Genomic DNA, 18720 nt, shown 5'->3' with positions numbered 1-18720 from the left:
CCCTTGCTCCTCCTGTGGCTGCCTCTGTCCAATCAGCCTGGTTGAAATTCCTATTGGCTGTTTGCTAGAACCAATCACAAAAGATACACCCATTTCCTCTTGCCCGTTTATGGGAAACAAAAAGCTATATATTCTTCTATCTATAAATGACAAATAAGTAGTAATATATCTTACATGTGTCTCAACAAGGAACCTTAATTACCAGCTCACCTCGCCCTATTGCCCTCCAAAACAAATGGTTTAATCTCAAATTTTTATCTTAAACAGATGTCAAGGATCTTGAGTTCACATCATCATTGAAAGATCTCCTTCTCTTGAAGGTCTTTAAACAGATAACCATATGTGTGCTCTAATGATGTTTCCTGCTTGGCAGGGGGGCTGGGCTGATGGCTGATGGCCCCTGTGATCTCTTCCAACTATATGAAATAAGAATCTAGCATAAGGATTTAACATTTCTTAGCTTCTAATTCCTTTGCATAATTACATTTAAGCCAATATATTTAATACATAACATAGATAGCTTTTTAGAAGAATAAACCTTTTCAAAGTAAAAAAAGGAAGGAACAGTTTCCAGCCTCAAAATAAGATGGAAAGAAAACCTCTCTTCTCCAGCCAAGCCAGTTGCCTTTTTCACTGCTCTTGACCTTTCAACCTTAGGAAAATATGGCTCAAGTTTAATGGGAGGCACATGGTTTTATTTTACTATTTACCCACTCTTAATTATGTTTATCTCTTTTTTTATCTTCTGTAATATGTAGGGTCAGTGTAACCTTGGCTGTCAGCCTGTAATTCCCTTTTTACGACTTTGAGAATTGTTTTCTGCTATAAATCAGGGGGGCCCCTTGTCCAGGAGAATAAACATCTTGTCCAGGAGAATAAACATCTTAGGCAGCTGGTCTTCTGCCTGGCATGAACATTTGAAAATCTTTAAGCTCATTTTAAAATACAGGCCCTGATCAAGCCTTAATAAAAATGCAGGCTATGATTAGATGCCTCAAAACCATTGGTTTTTCTTACTCAGAATTGTCTATTCTGTGTCTGGCAACCACTCCCCAGGGATTCAGACAGGAATATTTCCTGGCCATACCAAGAAATGCAAGAGAGTCAACCTGGGACTTTTTGTGAGCTTGGATCAATTTGTTCTGCTCCTATGTATTTAGGAGGCCCGCACACTTATTTAAACAGTAGCATTGATATGATGTCCCTTGCCCAATAGATGAGAGGAAGAGACAGTAACAGTTTTGCTGTGGGAGCACAGATATTTTACCTGTAGCTCTCAGATCTTCCCCTGCCCCATTTGAGCTGGATCAGTGCTGCAGGGCTGATTTAGCACAGCATGGAAGCTGACAAATAATGATAGGTGGGCCTTAAATATAAGGGTTTGGGAAATGTAGGCAATGCAGAAAGGGTAATATTGTTTGTGGGGGGAAATATGCTCATCAAAGAACAAACCTTAGTCAAATGTTTTAATTAGAATGTTATTCCAGACTTGGTCTGTATGGCATGGCTGTTGCATTCTTCACATGCTTTGGTTTATGGCACTTTAAAGACCTTGTTCCTTACTAATGTTGAATGTTAACTTCCCTGCAGGTATGTACCTATTGGCATTACATTTCTTGTTGGAAGCAAGATAGTGGAAATGGAAGACATCATGCTTCTGGTGACGAGCCTTGGGAAATATATATTTGCTTCGATTCTGGGCCACTTCATCCATGGACTGGTCGTTTTACCACTTATTTATTTTGCAATTACACGCAAAAACCCTTTCACTTTTCTGCTAGGACTTATAACACCGTTTGCAACAGCTTTTGCCACTTGTTCCAGGTTGGTTGGTGTAAGCTTTTATATGTGAAATGGGAATAGCATTATTCTAGTTCAGGGTAATAATTCTAGCTTAATGACCTGCTTAGTCATTTTTGTAGCTTTTATTGCAATGCAAGAAGCCCTCCTATGGGTGTCTAATTTCTCAAAATGTCACATAGGCTTTTAGAATGATATTTGGATGTCCCATGTCTATATACCCTAATATAGCTGTCAGAATTTGACAGAGTAATCCTGCCCTCGTGATCCACTGGCTGAAGAGATTTAAGATGGGGTGAAGTTTCTCCAGCAGAGCGGGGGTGTCCACCAAAGAGCCCCCTCTCTCCTTGCACATGGAAAGTGTTAAGTTGTGGGTGAACATATCAGACGACACAGCGATTCTTCAAACAGCGCTTGTTTATTCACAGGCCAGGACAAAACTGAGCTGAAGGGTTCAGCCAGCCTGCTTATATAGAGCTCCAGTACAATGTAACTGTAACAATTTTCTAAAACTATCCAATCACTGAACGTCACTTTCAATCCCTTATTTGCATAACTATCTACAGTATCCCCCTGCTGGCCCAGGGTGAGAACTTCAGTACATAACAGAAAGCTCTGCAGGTGTAGACCTGCTAATGGTAGTAGCCATTAGTTAGGCCCTGAAATAAGGCATTTCAGGAGCAGGCCAGAGGCAGCCTTGGTTCCACTGGATCCAAAGTCTTCCAAGATCCTACAAGAAGCTCCAAGATCAGGCTCATAAGCTATGCCAGTTTGAGACTGAAATAGCTATTTCCTCTTATTAGTTTCAAAGCGGGTGGGGGGGGCATTTACAATTGGGCGAGGGCTAAAAAGAGAGAGACGTCCCTGTTGCAACCCCATTGTGGGCGGCTGAAGCCAGGAGATGTAAATGATCTGTTTCTTCACTCCCTTTCCCACTTAGGAAGGCTCTGACCAGTTTTAAAGGGCCAGAGAAAATAGCAGCACCTCCCTAACAGTGTGAGATAGCTGAGGTGCAAATTGTCTGCTTTTGGCCACCAAGACAAATAATGAAATCCAGTCCAATCTAAATTCTTAGACAGTGTCTTGCTTAAACTAGTCATAACAGCTCTGAAACAGAAACAGCAGTTTTAAAATGTACCCTAGACCGCCCTTTATTTTTCCTCTTATAAGACTTGGATGTATCTTTTGGAAATACAGAACGTGGAGCTCTTTTCAGTTCCTGGGTTACCCTGGAACGGCATGTACCTGGAATGCTGCACAATATGTTTAGGCTGGCAGAGAGATCCAGCTGTTAGAATGTTTATATTAGTGGGTTATATACATTGCCAGACCTGATGATGATCTCCTTTCTTGGCCACATCTAGCTCTGCAACTCTTCCATCCATGATGAAATGCATCGAGGAGAATAATGGAATAGACAAAAGAATTAGCAGGTTTATTCTGCCAATTGGGGCCACGGTGAACATGGATGGAGCTGCCATTTTTCAGTGTGTAGCTGCTATCTTTATTGCCCAGCTGAACAACCATGAGCTCAATAGCGGACAGATCTTCACCATTCTGTAAGTTGCAATGCAAAGCTGCCTTTTTCTGATAGCTGAATGCAGCGATAGCTCCACTGTGGATATGCAATAAATGGAGTTACAGTGGTGCCTCGCAAGACGAAAAGAATCTGTTCCGCGAGTCTCTTCGTCTTGTGGTTTTTTCGTCTTGTGAAGCAAGCCCATTAGCGGCTTAGCGGATCAGCTGATAAGCGGCTTAGCGGTTTAGAAAAAGGGGGGAAAAGGGGAAAAAACCCGCAGGAACTCGCAAGACATTTCTGTCTTGCAAAGCAAGCCCATAGGAAATTCGTTTTGCGAAGCACCTCCAAAACGGGAAAAAAACCCGCAGGAACTCGCAAGACATTTCCGTCTTGCAAAGCAAGCCCATAGGAAATTCGTTTTGCGAAGCACCTCCAAAACGGAAAACCCTTTCGTCTAGCGGGTTTTCCGTCTTGCGAGGCATTCGTCTTGCGGGGCATCACTGTATCTAGCTGTAAAGGTGCAAGAGAGAAACAACAGCTTGCCTTCTTGCAGCTTTCTTGGTTGCACTGCTAGTACTATTTAGAACGTGTGCCCTTCACAGAGGTGGTGGGTTAAATACAGGCTTTCCCTTCTGTGAATGAAGGAGCTTTCGTTTGCAGAAGGGACTCAGATCCACGGGAGTAAGTCTTCCACCAGTCCTGCCAGTCGTGTCCAGTGTGACTCAACATGCTGTTCTGGAGGGAGGATCCCCCAGATCTTCTTTGGGGGTGGGAGCACAGGAGTCTGCAGGGGGAATAGGCAGAAAATAGCGTCCTCTTAAGACAGCACCCCATGGACAGTGTTCCACTTCATGCGTAGTCTGGGTTCAATGTGCTGAAAACATCAGCAACTTTCTCCTCCCAGTGAGAAAACAGTAAAGGTAAAGGTAAAGGTACCCCTGCCCGTACGGGCCAGTCTTGACAGACTCTGGGGTTGTGCGCCCATCTCACTTAAGAGGCCAGGGGCCAGCGCTGTCCGGAGACACTTCCGGGTCATGTGGCCAGCGTGACATCGCTGCTCTGGCGAGCCAGAGCCGCACACAGAAACGCCGTTTACCTTCCCGCTGGTAAGCGGTCCCTATTTATCTACTTGCACCCGGAGGTGCTTTCGAACTGCTAGGTTGGCAGGCGCTGGGACCGAGCAGCGGGAGCGCACCCCGCCGCAGGGATTCGAACCGCCGACCTTTCGATCGGCAAGCCCTAGGCGCTGAGGCTTTAACCCACATATTTTGCAATTGTGAATAAGTGCTCAGATGGGCAGAAGGTCTGAGCATGAGACTCATGATCTCAGGGTTGTGGGTTTGCGCCCCATGTTGGGCGAAAGAGGCCAAGCTGGGACTTCTTGCAGAGGCGATTTCAGGGTAGCGTGACCGGTTTGGCCACACTGGGCACCAGCACTGCAGGGGGCACCACAACAATGATGTAGAACAGAGTGTGGTAGTTGGGTGCGCACTGAATTTTAGCGTCACACAGGGGGCCACTGAAATTTGAGAGCCCAAAGTCTGCCACTTGCTCCCTTCCAAGGCAGACCAAGCTAACCCCATTTCTGTGGCTTTCTGCATGGAGGCAAAAGCCTTTGTTCCTAAGCTGATGTATAAATACATTGCCATTGGTTTTAACTGGTTGTTTCTATTGATGCCTCCTCTTTTTTGCTTGCTTTTATTAATTTTTTGTATTGCTGTTAGCTATTTTGAGCACCATCTGGTGAAAAGGCAGGCTACAAATTTAAGAAATAAGTTAAATAGATACATAATTAAGCCAAGTGTGCACAACAGTGAATCAGATCTGCAGAATACAGCTTGGAGAAATATATCCACTTTGAATTGTGAGTGTGATGCAAATGGAGACCATGATGAACAAAATTAAACTTAGTGCTGGTAGTAAGTGTATAGTTCCCAATGGTGATATGAATCATCTGTGTTGCAAAAAAGCACTTCTGTTTTTACATCTAAGTACCTGGAACCTCCGGGTGCAAGTAGATAAATAGGGACCGCTTACCAGCGGGAAGGTAAACGGCGTTTCCGTGTGCGGCTCTGGCTCGCCAGAGCAGCGATGTCACGCTGGCCACGTGACCCGGAAGTGTCTCCGGACAGCGCTGGCCCCTGGCCTCTTAAGTGAGATGGGCGCACAACCCCAGAGTCTGTCAAGACTGGCCCGTACGGGCAGGGGTACCTTTACCTTTACCTTTACTTACCTGGAACATAGGGACGTGGGTGTTGTGGTCTAAACCATTGCGCCTAGGGCTTGCCGATCGGAAGGTCGGCTGTTCGAATCCACGCAACGGGGTAAGCTCCTGTTGCTCGGTCCCAGCTCCTGCCAACCTAGCAGTTTGAAAGCATGCCAAAAAGTGCAAGTAGACCTTCCTCTGGCGGGAAGGTAAACGGCATTTCCGTGTGCTGCTCTGGTTTTGGTGTTCCGTTGCGCCAGAAGCGGTTTAGTCATGCTGGCCACATGACCCTGGAAAAACTCTGCGGACAAATGCCGGCTCCCTCAGCCTGTAAAGCGAGATGAGCACCGCAACCCCAGAGTCGTCTGCGACTGGACTTAACTGTCAGGGGTCCTTTACCGTTTTACCTGGACCATGTTGTGCCAACATGTGGAAAGGAAGAAATATCCCTAGACATAAAAGGAAACCTTTGGCATTTTTATGCATATGTGCCATTGCAGCACAACAGTAACCAAAATTGATTCCCATTGACAGTGTAACGGCAACTGCATCCAGCGTGGGAGCTGCTGGAATCCCAGCGGGAGGAGTTCTCACCATAGCTATTATCTTGGAGGCAATTGGACTTCCCACCAATGATATCTCCCTCATATTGGCTGTCGACTGGATTGTGTAAGTACTTGGTGTGTGGTTAGGGCACACATTATTGTGGCGTCGTTGCAGGTGGTTGGTGGCATGAATTGAATATTATATTTTGAGGGGAGCATACTGTTGCACACCACTCCAGTCTCCAAGTGGTGGGAGATTCCTGGGGTTCCAGCTTGTGTTTCCTTTGCAACGAGGTACTGTGGAGACTCTAGTGTCCTTAAGATATATGGTTTAATTACACATATATACAAGCTGAGCCTATGATGGAGGGGCTCACAGCATTAACATGCCAAGAATGTCCTGCGTCTCCCATAGCCACAGCCTTGGATCCTAGCAGAAATCAGCCATGGCGCTCGCTCACTTGCTCCCTCTCTCTCTCTCTCTCTCTCTCTCTCTCTCTCTCTCTCTCCGTTTCCAATCTGCCACTTTTGCATCCAGCTTCTAGCTCACATCACTCAACTCTCAACTCCAGCCTCTTGTCTTTCTAACTAAGAGAATGTTGAGAAAGGGAGGCTCACACATTTGTCCTTTGGCACAGAGCCATTCCCATATTTAGTGGGCCATTATCAGGCTGGCTTGCCTATTCCAGCAGTTGAATCTGTGCTGGATCTGTGCAGGAATTAGCTTGCCTGCCTTCTCCCCACAAACTCATAGCAATACATTTCAGAAGATATTTCTTTTAAGCTGACAGTGTGAATGAAGTACAGAATTCCTAAAAGGCAGGAACCTAAAAAATGAAAGAGAGATGCTGTATACTGTAGGTCAGTTATCAAGAGCCAATCTTGATGATGTTATGGCACAGCTTATCCTTAGAATCTCCAGTTAAAGTGACTCAGCTACATTAGTAAAAAAAAACCAACACCAATGCTTTGAATGTGTAACACCAGATGGCGCCAGAGAACAAACATATTTTCTATGTGATTTTTACATAGGGTGTTTTTTTATAACGATTTGATTTCTGACTTATTTATAGCGTGGTCTTTTACTCTGTGTGTAGATCCACCCTGGGTTGCAGTCTACCAGTCAGTAAACAATTTGGGTCCAGATTGACCAACAGTCTGACAAGCTATAAGACAGTTTGTTGTGTTCCTGTGAGGGGAGCTAAAGTTTCTCTCCATAGTACAATCCACTCCTCCGGGCACTTTTTGTCTTGGCTGGCAGCACTGGGAATGATTCACTTTTGGTTTATCCACACTTCCCTTTCCTCCGCTTTTTCCAGGCATGATCTGCGCTTTAAAGCTCTGTGCAAAAACCCGCTCTTTAAAGCTCAGTTGGAGCAAATAGCAATCCATGGAAAACCCAAATTGACATTTGCTCCGATTGAACGCTGAAAAGTGGGGAAAGCTCAGACAAAAGAAAGAAAGAAAATGCTTAGGACACAAGAGCTTTTAAGCGTGGGCCTGTGCTTGGAAAGAGTGGGACAAAAGATAAGTGTGGACAAGCCCTAAGAGAGAAGCATTGTGGAGGGTGGAGCTGTAGGGAGCGTCAGTGTTGGAGCACCCTCTCTGCTTGCAGAAGGTCACAGGTTCAATCCTCAACATCTCCAGGTAGGACTGAAACCCTGAAGAGCAGGTGCCAATTAGCCCTGACAATACTGGGCTAGATGCACTGTTGGTTTGACTTGTTATAAAGCAGCCTTCCATTTTCCTATGAGATAAGCCACAATTCAGCAGAGAGTAGCCTCCCCTCCCCTGGAACTGCTGCTGCCCTGTCTGGTTAGAGTCAGACCCTTGGACAATATAAGTATTGATGCCTCCAGCCAGCTATAGTAACCACTGTTTTTGATTACCACTGACCTTTATAGCCCTAAATGGCCTCGGCCCAGTATACCTGAAGGAGCGTCTCCACCCCCATCGTTCTGCCCGGACACTGAGGTCCAGCGCCGAGGGCCTTCTGGCGGTTCCCTCGCTGCGAGAAGCCAAGTTACAGGGAACCAGGCAGAGGGCCTTCTCGGTAGTGGCACCCGCCCTGTGGAACGCCCTCCCACCAGATGTCAAAGAGAAAAACAACTACCAGACTTTTAGAAGACATCTTAAGGCAGCCCTGTTTAGGGAAGCTTTTAATGTTTAACAGACTACTGTATTTTAATATTCTGTTGGAAGCTGCCCAGAGTGGCTGGGGAAGCCCAGCCAGATGGGTGGGGTATAAATTTATTATTATTATTATTATTATTATTATTATTATTATTATTATTAGCCTCTGTGGCTGGAGCACCACTTATAAGAGTCTCATGCTCTACTGACTGAGCTATCATCAAGGAGGAGAGCTGTTTCATTCCAGTCACTTGTTTATTCCTACTGGAGGGAATAAGGAGGTCATTGCTCTGGCTGTTCAGATTTGCCCTTGTTGATTCTCATGGTGGCTACATTGGCCTGCAGTTGCGATGGAGGAAAACAGAGGAAAGCAGCTCATGTGTGGATCCTTCTCATTCTGCTTCTCTCAGTATTGTCCACACTGAATAATAATATTAATAATAATAATAATAATAATAATAATAATAATAATAATTTATTATTTGTACCCCACCCATCTGGCTGAGTTTCCCAGCCACTCTGGGTGGCTTCCACAGAGACCAAAAATACACTAAAATGTCACACATTAAAAACTTCCCTGAACAGGGCTGCCTTAAGATGTCTTCTGAATGTCAGGTAGTTGTTTATTGCCTTGACATCTGCTGGGAGGGCGTTCCACAGGGCGGGCGCCACTACCGAGAAGGCCCTCTGCCTGGTTCCCTGTAACTTGGCCTCTCACAGTGAGGGAACCGCCAGAAGGCCCTCGGCGCTGGACCTCAGTGTCCGGGCAGAATGATGGGGGAGGAGACGCTCCTTCAGGTATACTGGGCCGAGGCCGTTTAGGGCTTTAAAGGTCAGCACCAGCACTTTGAATTGTGCTCGGAAGCAGCAGTTTTCTTGTGTTTCAGACCAGGTCTCTCTCAACCCTAACCTGGAGATACCAGGCATTGAATCTGGAACCTTTTTCATGCAAAGCAGATTCTTTGCCTCTAGGCTGTGGCCCTTCTTCAAGGTTTCAAGGCTTGTTGGGCTGCGTGTAAGTAGAACTGGGGGAGCAGTATCCTGCGTGAGGTGGGCTTTGCTTCTGACTCTGAGACTGCTCACTGAAATTGAGCAAATTCTGAGAAGCTCTACTCAGTTTCTCATGACGTCTGAACTGTATACACCTGGGGGGAAATGGTACCCTGTAGGCTGACGGAGCAATCTCATCTCCTGTGATGTTTTGTTAACACCGGGTACCCTTTGTGCTCTTTCCCAATTGACCAGGGACCGGACCACTACAGTTGTGAATGTAGAAGGGGATGCCTTTGGAGCAGGTATCCTTCATTATCTGAATCAGAAAGAAGCCAAGGAGAAAGCAGAAGAAAAACTAAATGAAGTCTGCGTAGAAGCCGTTCCAAACAGCAAGGCTGAGGGGGAAACGTCACCCTTGGTAATGCACAGAAACCAAGACATCACATTTGCCGCTCCGCCACCTAGCACTAAAGATCTAGAATCTAAAGAGTCAGTCCTATGAATGAGAAGGAGCGGGGAGGCACTCTGAGGACACTGTATGTTGGAGACAACAGCATATTTAACTTGGAGCAGACCCAAGCGGCCGTTTGGATTGAACAGATGCGTCCCTTTTCCATTTTGGTGGTACGGAACAGACTACGTGTGTGTGTGCGTGCACGCATTTCTGGTGTATTTTCCCCTTTGAGTGCAGACACTTTTGTGATGAGGTAGTGATGTTTCATAGTTTTGCGTGTGTGCAAAATATGCAACGCTCGTGCGCTGATACGAGTGAAAGCAAGGTGTTTGCTTTTTGCTGGAACACTAAAGGCCCACTCTGAGAGGTAGATTTTGACAGCTGGATCGTACTAGGCAAGGTCACCTTGATAGCCTAGCTTGTACGGGGAGACAAATTGAGTTCTCTCCCTTTATTACATCAAGCCTGCCCTGTTGTATTCTGAAAGGCCCGCTCTCTGTGAAGGGATAAGTCTTCTTGATTCGAAGGCCAGAGATTATGGGATTATGTTTCTGCTACCAGTTACTGGATAAATCTTGATGATGCAGAGTGGACTTGAACCAATGTATGCCAGACATGCATGCCTAATGGAAACTAGTCCTAGCTATTCTAAAAAGTACATTCTCATTTACCGTATTTTTCTGCTCTATAAGACTCACTTTTTCCCTCCTAAAAAGTAAGGGGAAATGTGTGTGCGTCTTATGGAGCGAATTCAGGCTGCGCAGCTATCCCAGAAGCCAGAACAGCAAGAGGGATTGCTGCTTTCACTGCACAGTGATCCCTCTTGCTGTTCTGGCTTCTGAGATTCAGAATATTTTTTTTCTTGTTTTCCTCCTCCAAAAACTTGTGGTCTTGTGGTCTGGTACGTCTTATAGAGTGAAAAATACGGTATATTTCTCTTATCCCCCTCCTGCTAAGCCACACTATCTGTATATGTTAAACATTGGGATATTTGAAAAGAATCTTTAGCTTCTCCAAATGAGAAATGTCAAGAACCTGTAACCATACAGGAATGGCCACAGTGAGCTTGATGTGACAAGTTCAAAGACTGTTTTACACAAGACACTTAATTTGCCTCTGAGCATCTCTTGGCTCCTTTATTCTAACATCTGGGTATTGTTTAGACAGATGAAAGGCATTTGTAATGTAATTGAACATTCTGGATTATTGGTAAGTGTTAGCATCCTTATTACAAACCTGACTGAAGAAAGACAGATTGAAGCTTCCTGTGCAGATATTCTCATTCTGGTTTCCTTCTTATTACTGGTACCAGTTAACACGCATTATTACTTAAGGCCTTAAACCTCAAGAATGCAGACCAAAGAAAAAACTTGAAGCAGTATAGTCATTGTTTTCTCTATGACTGTTAAAGTGCTTGTTCTTTGCTTTAGAAGAGCAGTTCTTGACCTCTAATGCACTACTACCAACTATTTCTGCACCATTATCATTAAATGCCCCCTAAGCCATAGGTAAGAATTAGGACATAAAAACAGGACTCCAGACAAGGCAACTTATTCTAATATATAGGCATAGAGAGCTGTTGCAAATGCATCACTGTTCAGAATACATTTAATACATTACATCAACTGTTTTGGAGGAAGAGGGAACAGAATGAGAGCCTGGCTCTACCTTTCCCCCAAACAGGTACAGTTGTACCTCAGTTTTTGAACATTTCCATTGACAAGCGTTTCAGTTTTTGAACGCCGTAAACCCGGAAGTAAATGCTTCCGTTTTCAAACGTGCCTCAGAAGTTGAACGGCTTCCACTGAGTGTATATGTTATTTTTCTCAATTTTCTCTATTATATTTGCAAACTGCCCATTGCGCCTCGGTTTCGGAACTTAAACAATCTTCCGGAACGGATTATGTTCAAAAACCGAGATACCACTGTATTTTAACACCCAGCTGGGACTTCTGGATTGTGCTTTGAATCCAGGCACTCTCCCACAATCCCTGGCTTGTGTTTCTTTGTGCAAGATGGGGAGCCTTTTAGTGTAGGATAAAATGGGAAAAGCTGAGATGAACTCCTCCTTGATACAAGGATAGGAAACTTTTGATTATCTTACTAATAATAATAATGCTGATTTCTTATCTGCCTTTTAGGAGGAATGATCTGGTATCTATCTGCTGAAATGACCCTTTTTCAGTCAGCACAATTTGGTTTAGTGCAGGCCCTTGAAAAAAAGGTTGCACATAAATACTGGCCCCCAAAATCTCCCTTCTCTGTGGGAACACAGCAGTATTTATCATGTGTACCTTTTCAAGTGTACTTCTTCTTACAATGTGTTATGCAAAGAATGCCGTCTTGTTTTCCTGGGTCCTATAGCTAAAGGTCTATGACATGCTGACTGACAAAGGCCCTGCTGTAGTCTTAGTAGCCCAGCCAGTTAAGCCAGTCCAAATTGCCACGTTCTCTTTTGCAAGAAAGATACAATCTGTAAATAATCCCATTGCCTTTCAGTTAGATAATCATTGTCATAAGATTGCATCCATCCCTTGCGTAGTTTGTTGAGCACACTTCAAAAAGGATGGGGGTATATTCTCAGTGTCTATGGTCTTGATTTCAGGGTTCCTTTTGAACAAATGACAGACATACAGATAAACTTAGCTTACATTGAAGAGAAAGGCAGTGTACATCTTTTCTTGTTTCTGGCACCAGCTTATAGCTTTGTTTGGGGTTCATGAGTCAAGTATTTCAGCTCACACATTCAAAGTATATAGGAGAGCTTGCAGGGAAGCAGCAATCCATTTGGAGAATAAACACCAGCAAACTGCTTTAATTGATCTAGCAAATGTTTAAGCAGGAAATAAATGAAGTTCAAAAGTTGAAAGTAGCATCTTTCCTAATCAGTAACAACAGTTCGAATCCCCGCGGCGGGGTGAGCTCCCGTCGTTCGGTCCCAGCTCCTGCCCACCTAGCAGTTCGAAAGCACCCCTAAGTGCAAGTAGATAAATAGGTACCGCTTTATAGCGGGAAGGGTCATGTGGCCAGCATGACTAAGCCGCTTCTGGCAAACCAGAGCAGCGCACGGAAACGCTGTTTACCTCCCTGCCGGAGTGGTACCTATTTATCTACTTGCACTTTGATGTGCTTTCGAACTGCTAGGTTGGCAGGAGCTGGGACCGAGCAACAGGAGCTCACCCCGTCACGGAGATTCGAACCGCCGACCTTCTGATCGGCAAGTCCTAGGCTCTGTGGTTACTTGCCTACCTCCTTACTTGCAGCCGTGGCACAGCCTGTCAGCTTCCTTCTCCTTCTTGGCCTCAGTGGTGCCCTTGTGGAACTCATTGGGAAAGAGGATAGGGTCAAAGGTAGAATTAGTTGGCTCCACCTCTCATTGGCTCTGGCTGCACCCACTGTCAGACTCTCTGCCTTCGGTACCACCGGTTCCAATGGATACCACCCAGCGCAGCTTAGCCACACAACTCCCTCTAATTCTTTATGGTGTTCACGGTAGCAAACACTGCTGTGCACACAGTAAACACACCCCTTGTCATAGGAGAAGGTGGAAGACTAGTTTTCTAACGTCGCTGCAGGTATCCTCTGTAGCCCGTCATATAAGTGGGGCTACAACAGAAGAAAACCTGTCTCCCATGCCTGATAAAACCTGTCGTTAATGTCTGCAAAGTGTCATGAGATGAAGAAACATTATTGAAATGATACAGGGTATCATAGAAATGTAATCTGCTCTGCTTTTGGGCACTCAGGTTGCCTAACAAATACGGTATTAAGAGCCAGCACACTTTTTGCCCCGGTGGGAGGCTTGAACAAAGAATCCTTCTGCCGAATCTCCAAAATGGTGAAACCAGCTGAATGTGTTCCCATCATCTTTTGCTGAGAAGATAAAAGCCTTTGGGGATGTTCTTGCCCATATTGAGGGTACCTTTTCATGCTAAGTATCTGAATTGCAGGCTGATTTGGGAAAAGCTAATTGAGAGCAGAAGCTAAAGAGGAAAACACTTGTTTCTCAACATTTTCTTCAGTTCAAATATTGAGTCAGTGCCAACATAATTACCAAATTGCAGTCTTCTCTTTCCTTCTCTTGTTAAACAATTGTGCTTTCCCCAGTATATCTATTTTTGAGAAAATCAAGTGGGTACATAGCTGAAAATTGCACAGGTCATGTGTTCTTTGGCAGCTACAAACTTCTTTTCTACCAGGCAATCCCTGGACAAAATCCAAGGTGATCGTATCCTTTCTACCCCAACACTGTGTACATTGCGTAACACATGTCCTTTTGTACCTTTCCATAAAGCAAATGCAGCTGTTTTTTTTTTAAACATGGATGGTACAGCCTGTCTTCAGGCGCCCTATGGACCTTTAAATTAGCACATGCCCATTAGGCATGGTCAGATTACCAGGTCAGACTGTGTTAACCTGCAGCACGGTACTGTCTCCTTTGACTAGCAGCTGTTCTCCATCATCTCAGGCCTTTTGCATCCTTTTCAAGCTGGTTCTTTTTAATTACAGATGCCAGAGACCACACCTAAGACATTCTGCATGCAAAACTAGTGATAAGTTACTGTACTCTGGTCCCTCACCAGTTGATTTAAATGGCACGAATGTAGTTAGAAGAAGCTTTGAGTTTTGTGAGTAGTCTTGCGTATTTGTAGCCTGAAACAGCAAACCTTCACTACTATCTGATAGTTTTAACAACATTCCAGTTTTCTACAGGCCACTAAGAAATCTTAACGTGATAATCTCTGCTCTCCTCTCCATTCTCTGAATATTTCCCATTCCTTCAAAAGAGAAGGGTTTAAACCACTTGAGATAGACATTAGTCTTGTCTCCCTCTAGTAATTAAGAGTGAAGAAGGGAATAGTTTTTCCCCCATGCGATTAACTGCATCTGTGTGTGATTATTAGTGCTTCTTTATGTGCAAGCAAATGCTAGCTATGTACACACTCTGCTATTAAAGCACATTTGAAGCAGTTTCTCCCCCTCAAAGAATTCTGGCCACTATAGTTTACCTCTCAGAAATACAGTTTCCAGGAACTCTAAACTTCAGTGCCCAGAATTCTTTGGGTGGGGGGATGTGCTTTGAATATGCTTTAGAGTAGGGTTTCCCAAACTTGGGTCTCCAGCTGTTTTAGGACTACAACTCCCATCATCCCTAGCTAGCAGGACATGTGGTCAGGGATGATGGGAATTGTAGTCCAAAAACAGCACTTATACTACTTCAGTGTCTGAAAAAAGAAACCCTGGAACTTTTTAAAAAGATTGTTTTGCCAGACCTCCTTATGCACTTGGACATGGCCAGTAGATTTTGTTGTTGTTCTTGTTGTAAGGATTTCTCATATTTCATGAAACAGACATATCCTGGGCTAAACTGATTTCCAAAGCCACGGAAGGAGAGTGAAGGAGCGATGTAAACACTAAAAATGAGGATTCAGGTTCATAGTTTAAACAATGAGCAATTGATTTTTGCAGTGCAGTTATGGGAAGTTCTACTGAAAAGGAAGATAATTAGTTGGAGGGGAATTGTTGAGAGAGATCGAGACTCACCTGTTTTCATTATGGAGGAGATGTGGCCTGAAGTGTGTGTGGTCTTCTGGTGATTTCAGGTGATCCAGGCTAGCTTTCAGCTAGCTTGCCAGGAGGGGGAAATGCAAATCTATGCATTGTGACTGGTGAGGCTTTGAAAATAACTGTGTCCAAACTGTAGCTGACTGATTTGGTGCTACAGAACTCAACTGAATGGGAGAGGAAGGCACCTTAAGGAAAACGCATCAACAAACATAAGTGTTCCGACTATAGCCATTCTTTTAGGTGGTTGCCTCTCTGGTTCCTGCTACACTCCCATTTTCTGGTTTAGTGGGATCAGTCCAAACCCTCATGTTAGCAAGATCACTTCAAAGTGGTATATCATTTCAGTGACTAAACTTCTCATAAGGAAAAATACGGTTCTGCCGCCTATTTCAGACTTCGGAGTGCTTTCCCGTTCTGTGTGTCTGCATTTTTAAGCCGTATCTTTACATATGTGCTTCGTGACTCTTCTTAGTTAGGTTTTTAGGAGGAAATATAATGTCACGCCTTGTTACAGTGTAACAATGCCTTCTGTGTCTTTCTCTGCTGATGTCCACAGTAAATGGCAGGTGGAGACCAAAAGAGCCTCTGTTAAACTGAAAACGAACCGCTGGATGGCTATTTTGCTCAATATGGTGCCTACATAATAAGGAAGGGCCATGCTGGGAAGGCCGTGAGTCTAAAAAAGAACTATGACACCACCTGCCTTATTATACCTCAGGTGCTTTGACCTGCTCAGCGCTGCTGTTGGCCACTGTTTAGTATCTTGCTGTTTTTATAACTATGCACCACGGGAGGCAGAGCCTCTTGTTGCTAGCAGTGAGGTGGGCCAGTATCCAAGGAGAAGGAGGCAGTGGTGTAGCGTGGGGGGTGCAGGGAGGGGGGCCCGGCCGCACTGGGCGCAACAACTGGGGGTTAGGGTTAGGGGGCGCAAATCCACGGGTTAGGGGGCGCAAATCCATGGGTTAGGGGGCGCAAATTACTTGCCTTGCCCCGGGTGCTGACAACCCACGCTACGCCACTGGAAGGAGGGCCAAATTACACGTGATGCTATTCACACAGCAATGGTGTGATTGGTGTTTTTAAAGTAAATAGCAGCTGCAAGAGGGCCTAATCCAGACCATGAACAGAGTAAAGGATAGGGAGGTATTGAACCCTTTACAGCTGCTGCAGTCCCACTTGATCTCTCTCTCTCTCTCAACACACACACACACACATTTGCAGTGGAAGGAAAGTTCCCATTGGCATCAATTGAATTGTTGGGTGTATTCCTTCATTAAACTCATTGGTTCACTGATATGTCTGCTTTTTAAAAACTATGAGTTTGTTTAACAGGGACAGATCAGAAAGGTGTGGGGTTTTTTTTGAATGATTGGTGCCATATAATTCTGTACTATTCTAATGTTTCAATGAACATTGTTATGTTGCATCACACCTATCTTGTTCTAGTATATTTCATAGGAATATAAAGGCTTAGTCCTAAAAGAAAGGAATTGTCAGATGCCAAAAACCTATGTTGACTGTACAGATAACCACTCCATTTTCTAAAAGTTCCTCCCCTCGCTTTGTGAAATGTTCTTAATATATATTTTGTCCATATGGCTCCATACAGTCCTGATCACTACAAAGGACCAATTACATTTGTGTACATTAAAGACATTCTATGTAGATATGTGATTGCAGAGCTGATGTTATGATACTATTTGTGTATTTTGCCTCTACACATAAGATGTTCCTCAAGCCCTCACTTGTTCTTGCCTAGAGTGTGCTGCCTAATGAATCAAGTTCCTTTCTAACTTTACAGAGAATAAACTCTCTAACTCCCAAACAATCATGTTTGTTCACTGGGTTTTTTTTCTGAATCTGAAATAAGATTCCTTTAATCTGAATGCACCATGATTGGTCTTTTTGGAAAAAGAATATAGATTCTATTGTACAGCGGTACAATAGAGGTATTCTTATTTTTATTTTTTAAAAATATATTTATTGAATTTTCCAAAAATTAGTTTAAAAAACAAAAAGAAAGAAAAAACAAAAAAAATACAAAAAACGCAAAATTAAAACAGATACAATTTTCAATACTTATTTCCATTAACTTGTTTCTCAGACCTCCTCTCACCTCCCCTTCTTGTATTCCAATTTAAATTTTTAATTCAACAAATCCTTATATTCAAAATTAGACATCAAATACTTAAACAACTTTGCTCATTACACTTTTCCTAAAGTCGACCAAAATATCCCTTCCATGGCTTTCCCCAATTCCAAACAAATAACAGAACATAGTAAAAATAAAACAAGTTATAGTTATATACCCTTTGGATTCCCAGACCCCGCCCACCCCTTTCCCGGTTTCAGTCCCCAAAAAATGTTCAATAGTTCAATATCTTGTCTAGCCTGGAGATCTCACGTCCGAGGGTTTTAAATCTCTTTCAGCCCCTCTCTGCCAGCCTTTTTGGTAGTCCTTAATGTTAAACCCCAGATTTCGAAAAGGCTTTGGCCCAACAGGATCCATATTCTTCCCAGCCAGCCCTCCATACTTAAAACCTCTAGGGTACCCCAACATACTCCTGTCAAGTCCAAATGTCCTCAAGATCAAGTTTGTAATCCTTCGGTCTTCAGATCTCCACCAAAGGGGATCTCTTAGTTTCAGGCTCACCAATTCAGGCCAGGCTTTCCACATCAGATTGTCATTCTCCTTTGTTGTCTTCATGTCAGACCACCAATTGCAGCTCTCATAACAGCTTTCATTTACCATCTGGGAAGTTAGAACTCCTCCTTCCTTGGCTTCAGAAACAGCACATATCTCCTCTTCCATATTCTCATAACATTCAAGTTTGCCTAAATGTTCAAATATATGAGCTTCCTGCTTCAAATCCTTATCAACTCCAACAGTATTGTTTACTGTTGAGGCCAGAGTTGTGACACTTGTAGCCAAAACACGAATTTCCCCTTGTAATTTTCCCAAGAGAACAAATGTTCTTTCCAGTTCAGTCTGGATTTTCCCTTCTCCAGCCATTGTTGTAATGTCCAAAACCCCCTCTAGGGGATTTTAGTTTGTTAGTATTTTTCAGCTCCAGTCCAAAAGCCAATTTATTTGTATCAGTTCTTCCTTATTCGCAACAAATTATAACTAATATAACCAGCAGGAACAACAGAAACAAAGTTCTCTTTTTCCCTCTGACAGCCAATTTGACAGCTGTCAAAGTCCTCAGTGCTTCATCAGCAGGCTCTCTCGCGGGACACTCCCGGGTCCAGGGGGGTGAAACTTGAGCTCCCACACTTTAGTCTTATATCCTCCGGTAAAATTTCTTATAGTGTCAAACCATGAGGGTTGAAATCATTTAATAAAAAAGAAGATCCTCTCGACCTTAGGTAATAAGTTCTTTTCATTGAGATTATCTACATAGAGGCGGGGGCGGACTTCCTTTTTAACCCTTCCCTGCTCGTTCCTGATTCAAAATAAATTTTTTCTTTAAATTCCAGATTCCATGTTACTCACGGGTTT

At 43.9% G+C, this 18720-nt stretch overlaps 1 protein-coding gene and 1 long non-coding RNA gene across 2 annotated transcripts in view; both read left to right on the top strand.

The window, feature by feature from the left end:
* Positions 1 to 9824, top strand: part of SLC1A4 (solute carrier family 1 member 4) — a 30201-nt gene extending 20377 nt beyond the window's left edge. Inside the window, exons 6-9 of the mRNA XM_079969897.1 lie at positions 1591 to 1824; positions 3165 to 3359; positions 6060 to 6194; positions 9449 to 9824. Of these exons, the coding sequence (XP_079826023.1) occupies positions 1591 to 1824; positions 3165 to 3359; positions 6060 to 6194; positions 9449 to 9698 (814 nt within the window). The 3' untranslated portion in view covers positions 9699 to 9824. The remainder of the gene's footprint in view (positions 1 to 1590; positions 1825 to 3164; positions 3360 to 6059; positions 6195 to 9448) is intronic.
* A 2856-nt stretch (positions 9825 to 12680) lies between these two features.
* LOC307212690 lies at positions 12681 to 17046 on the top strand. The gene is made up of 2 exons (XR_013837102.1): positions 12681 to 16065; positions 16247 to 17046. It is a non-coding gene; the product is annotated as an uncharacterized lncRNA (long non-coding RNA).
* Positions 17047 to 18720: the final 1674 nt, after the last annotated feature.

Source organism: Podarcis cretensis, assembly GCF_951804945.1.
Source record: "Podarcis cretensis genome assembly, chromosome: 3".
Lineage (NCBI taxonomy): Eukaryota > Metazoa > Chordata > Lepidosauria > Squamata > Lacertidae > Podarcis > Podarcis cretensis.
The sequence above is the reverse complement of the archived record's forward strand: the minus strand, read 5'-3'. Positions and strand labels throughout refer to the sequence as shown.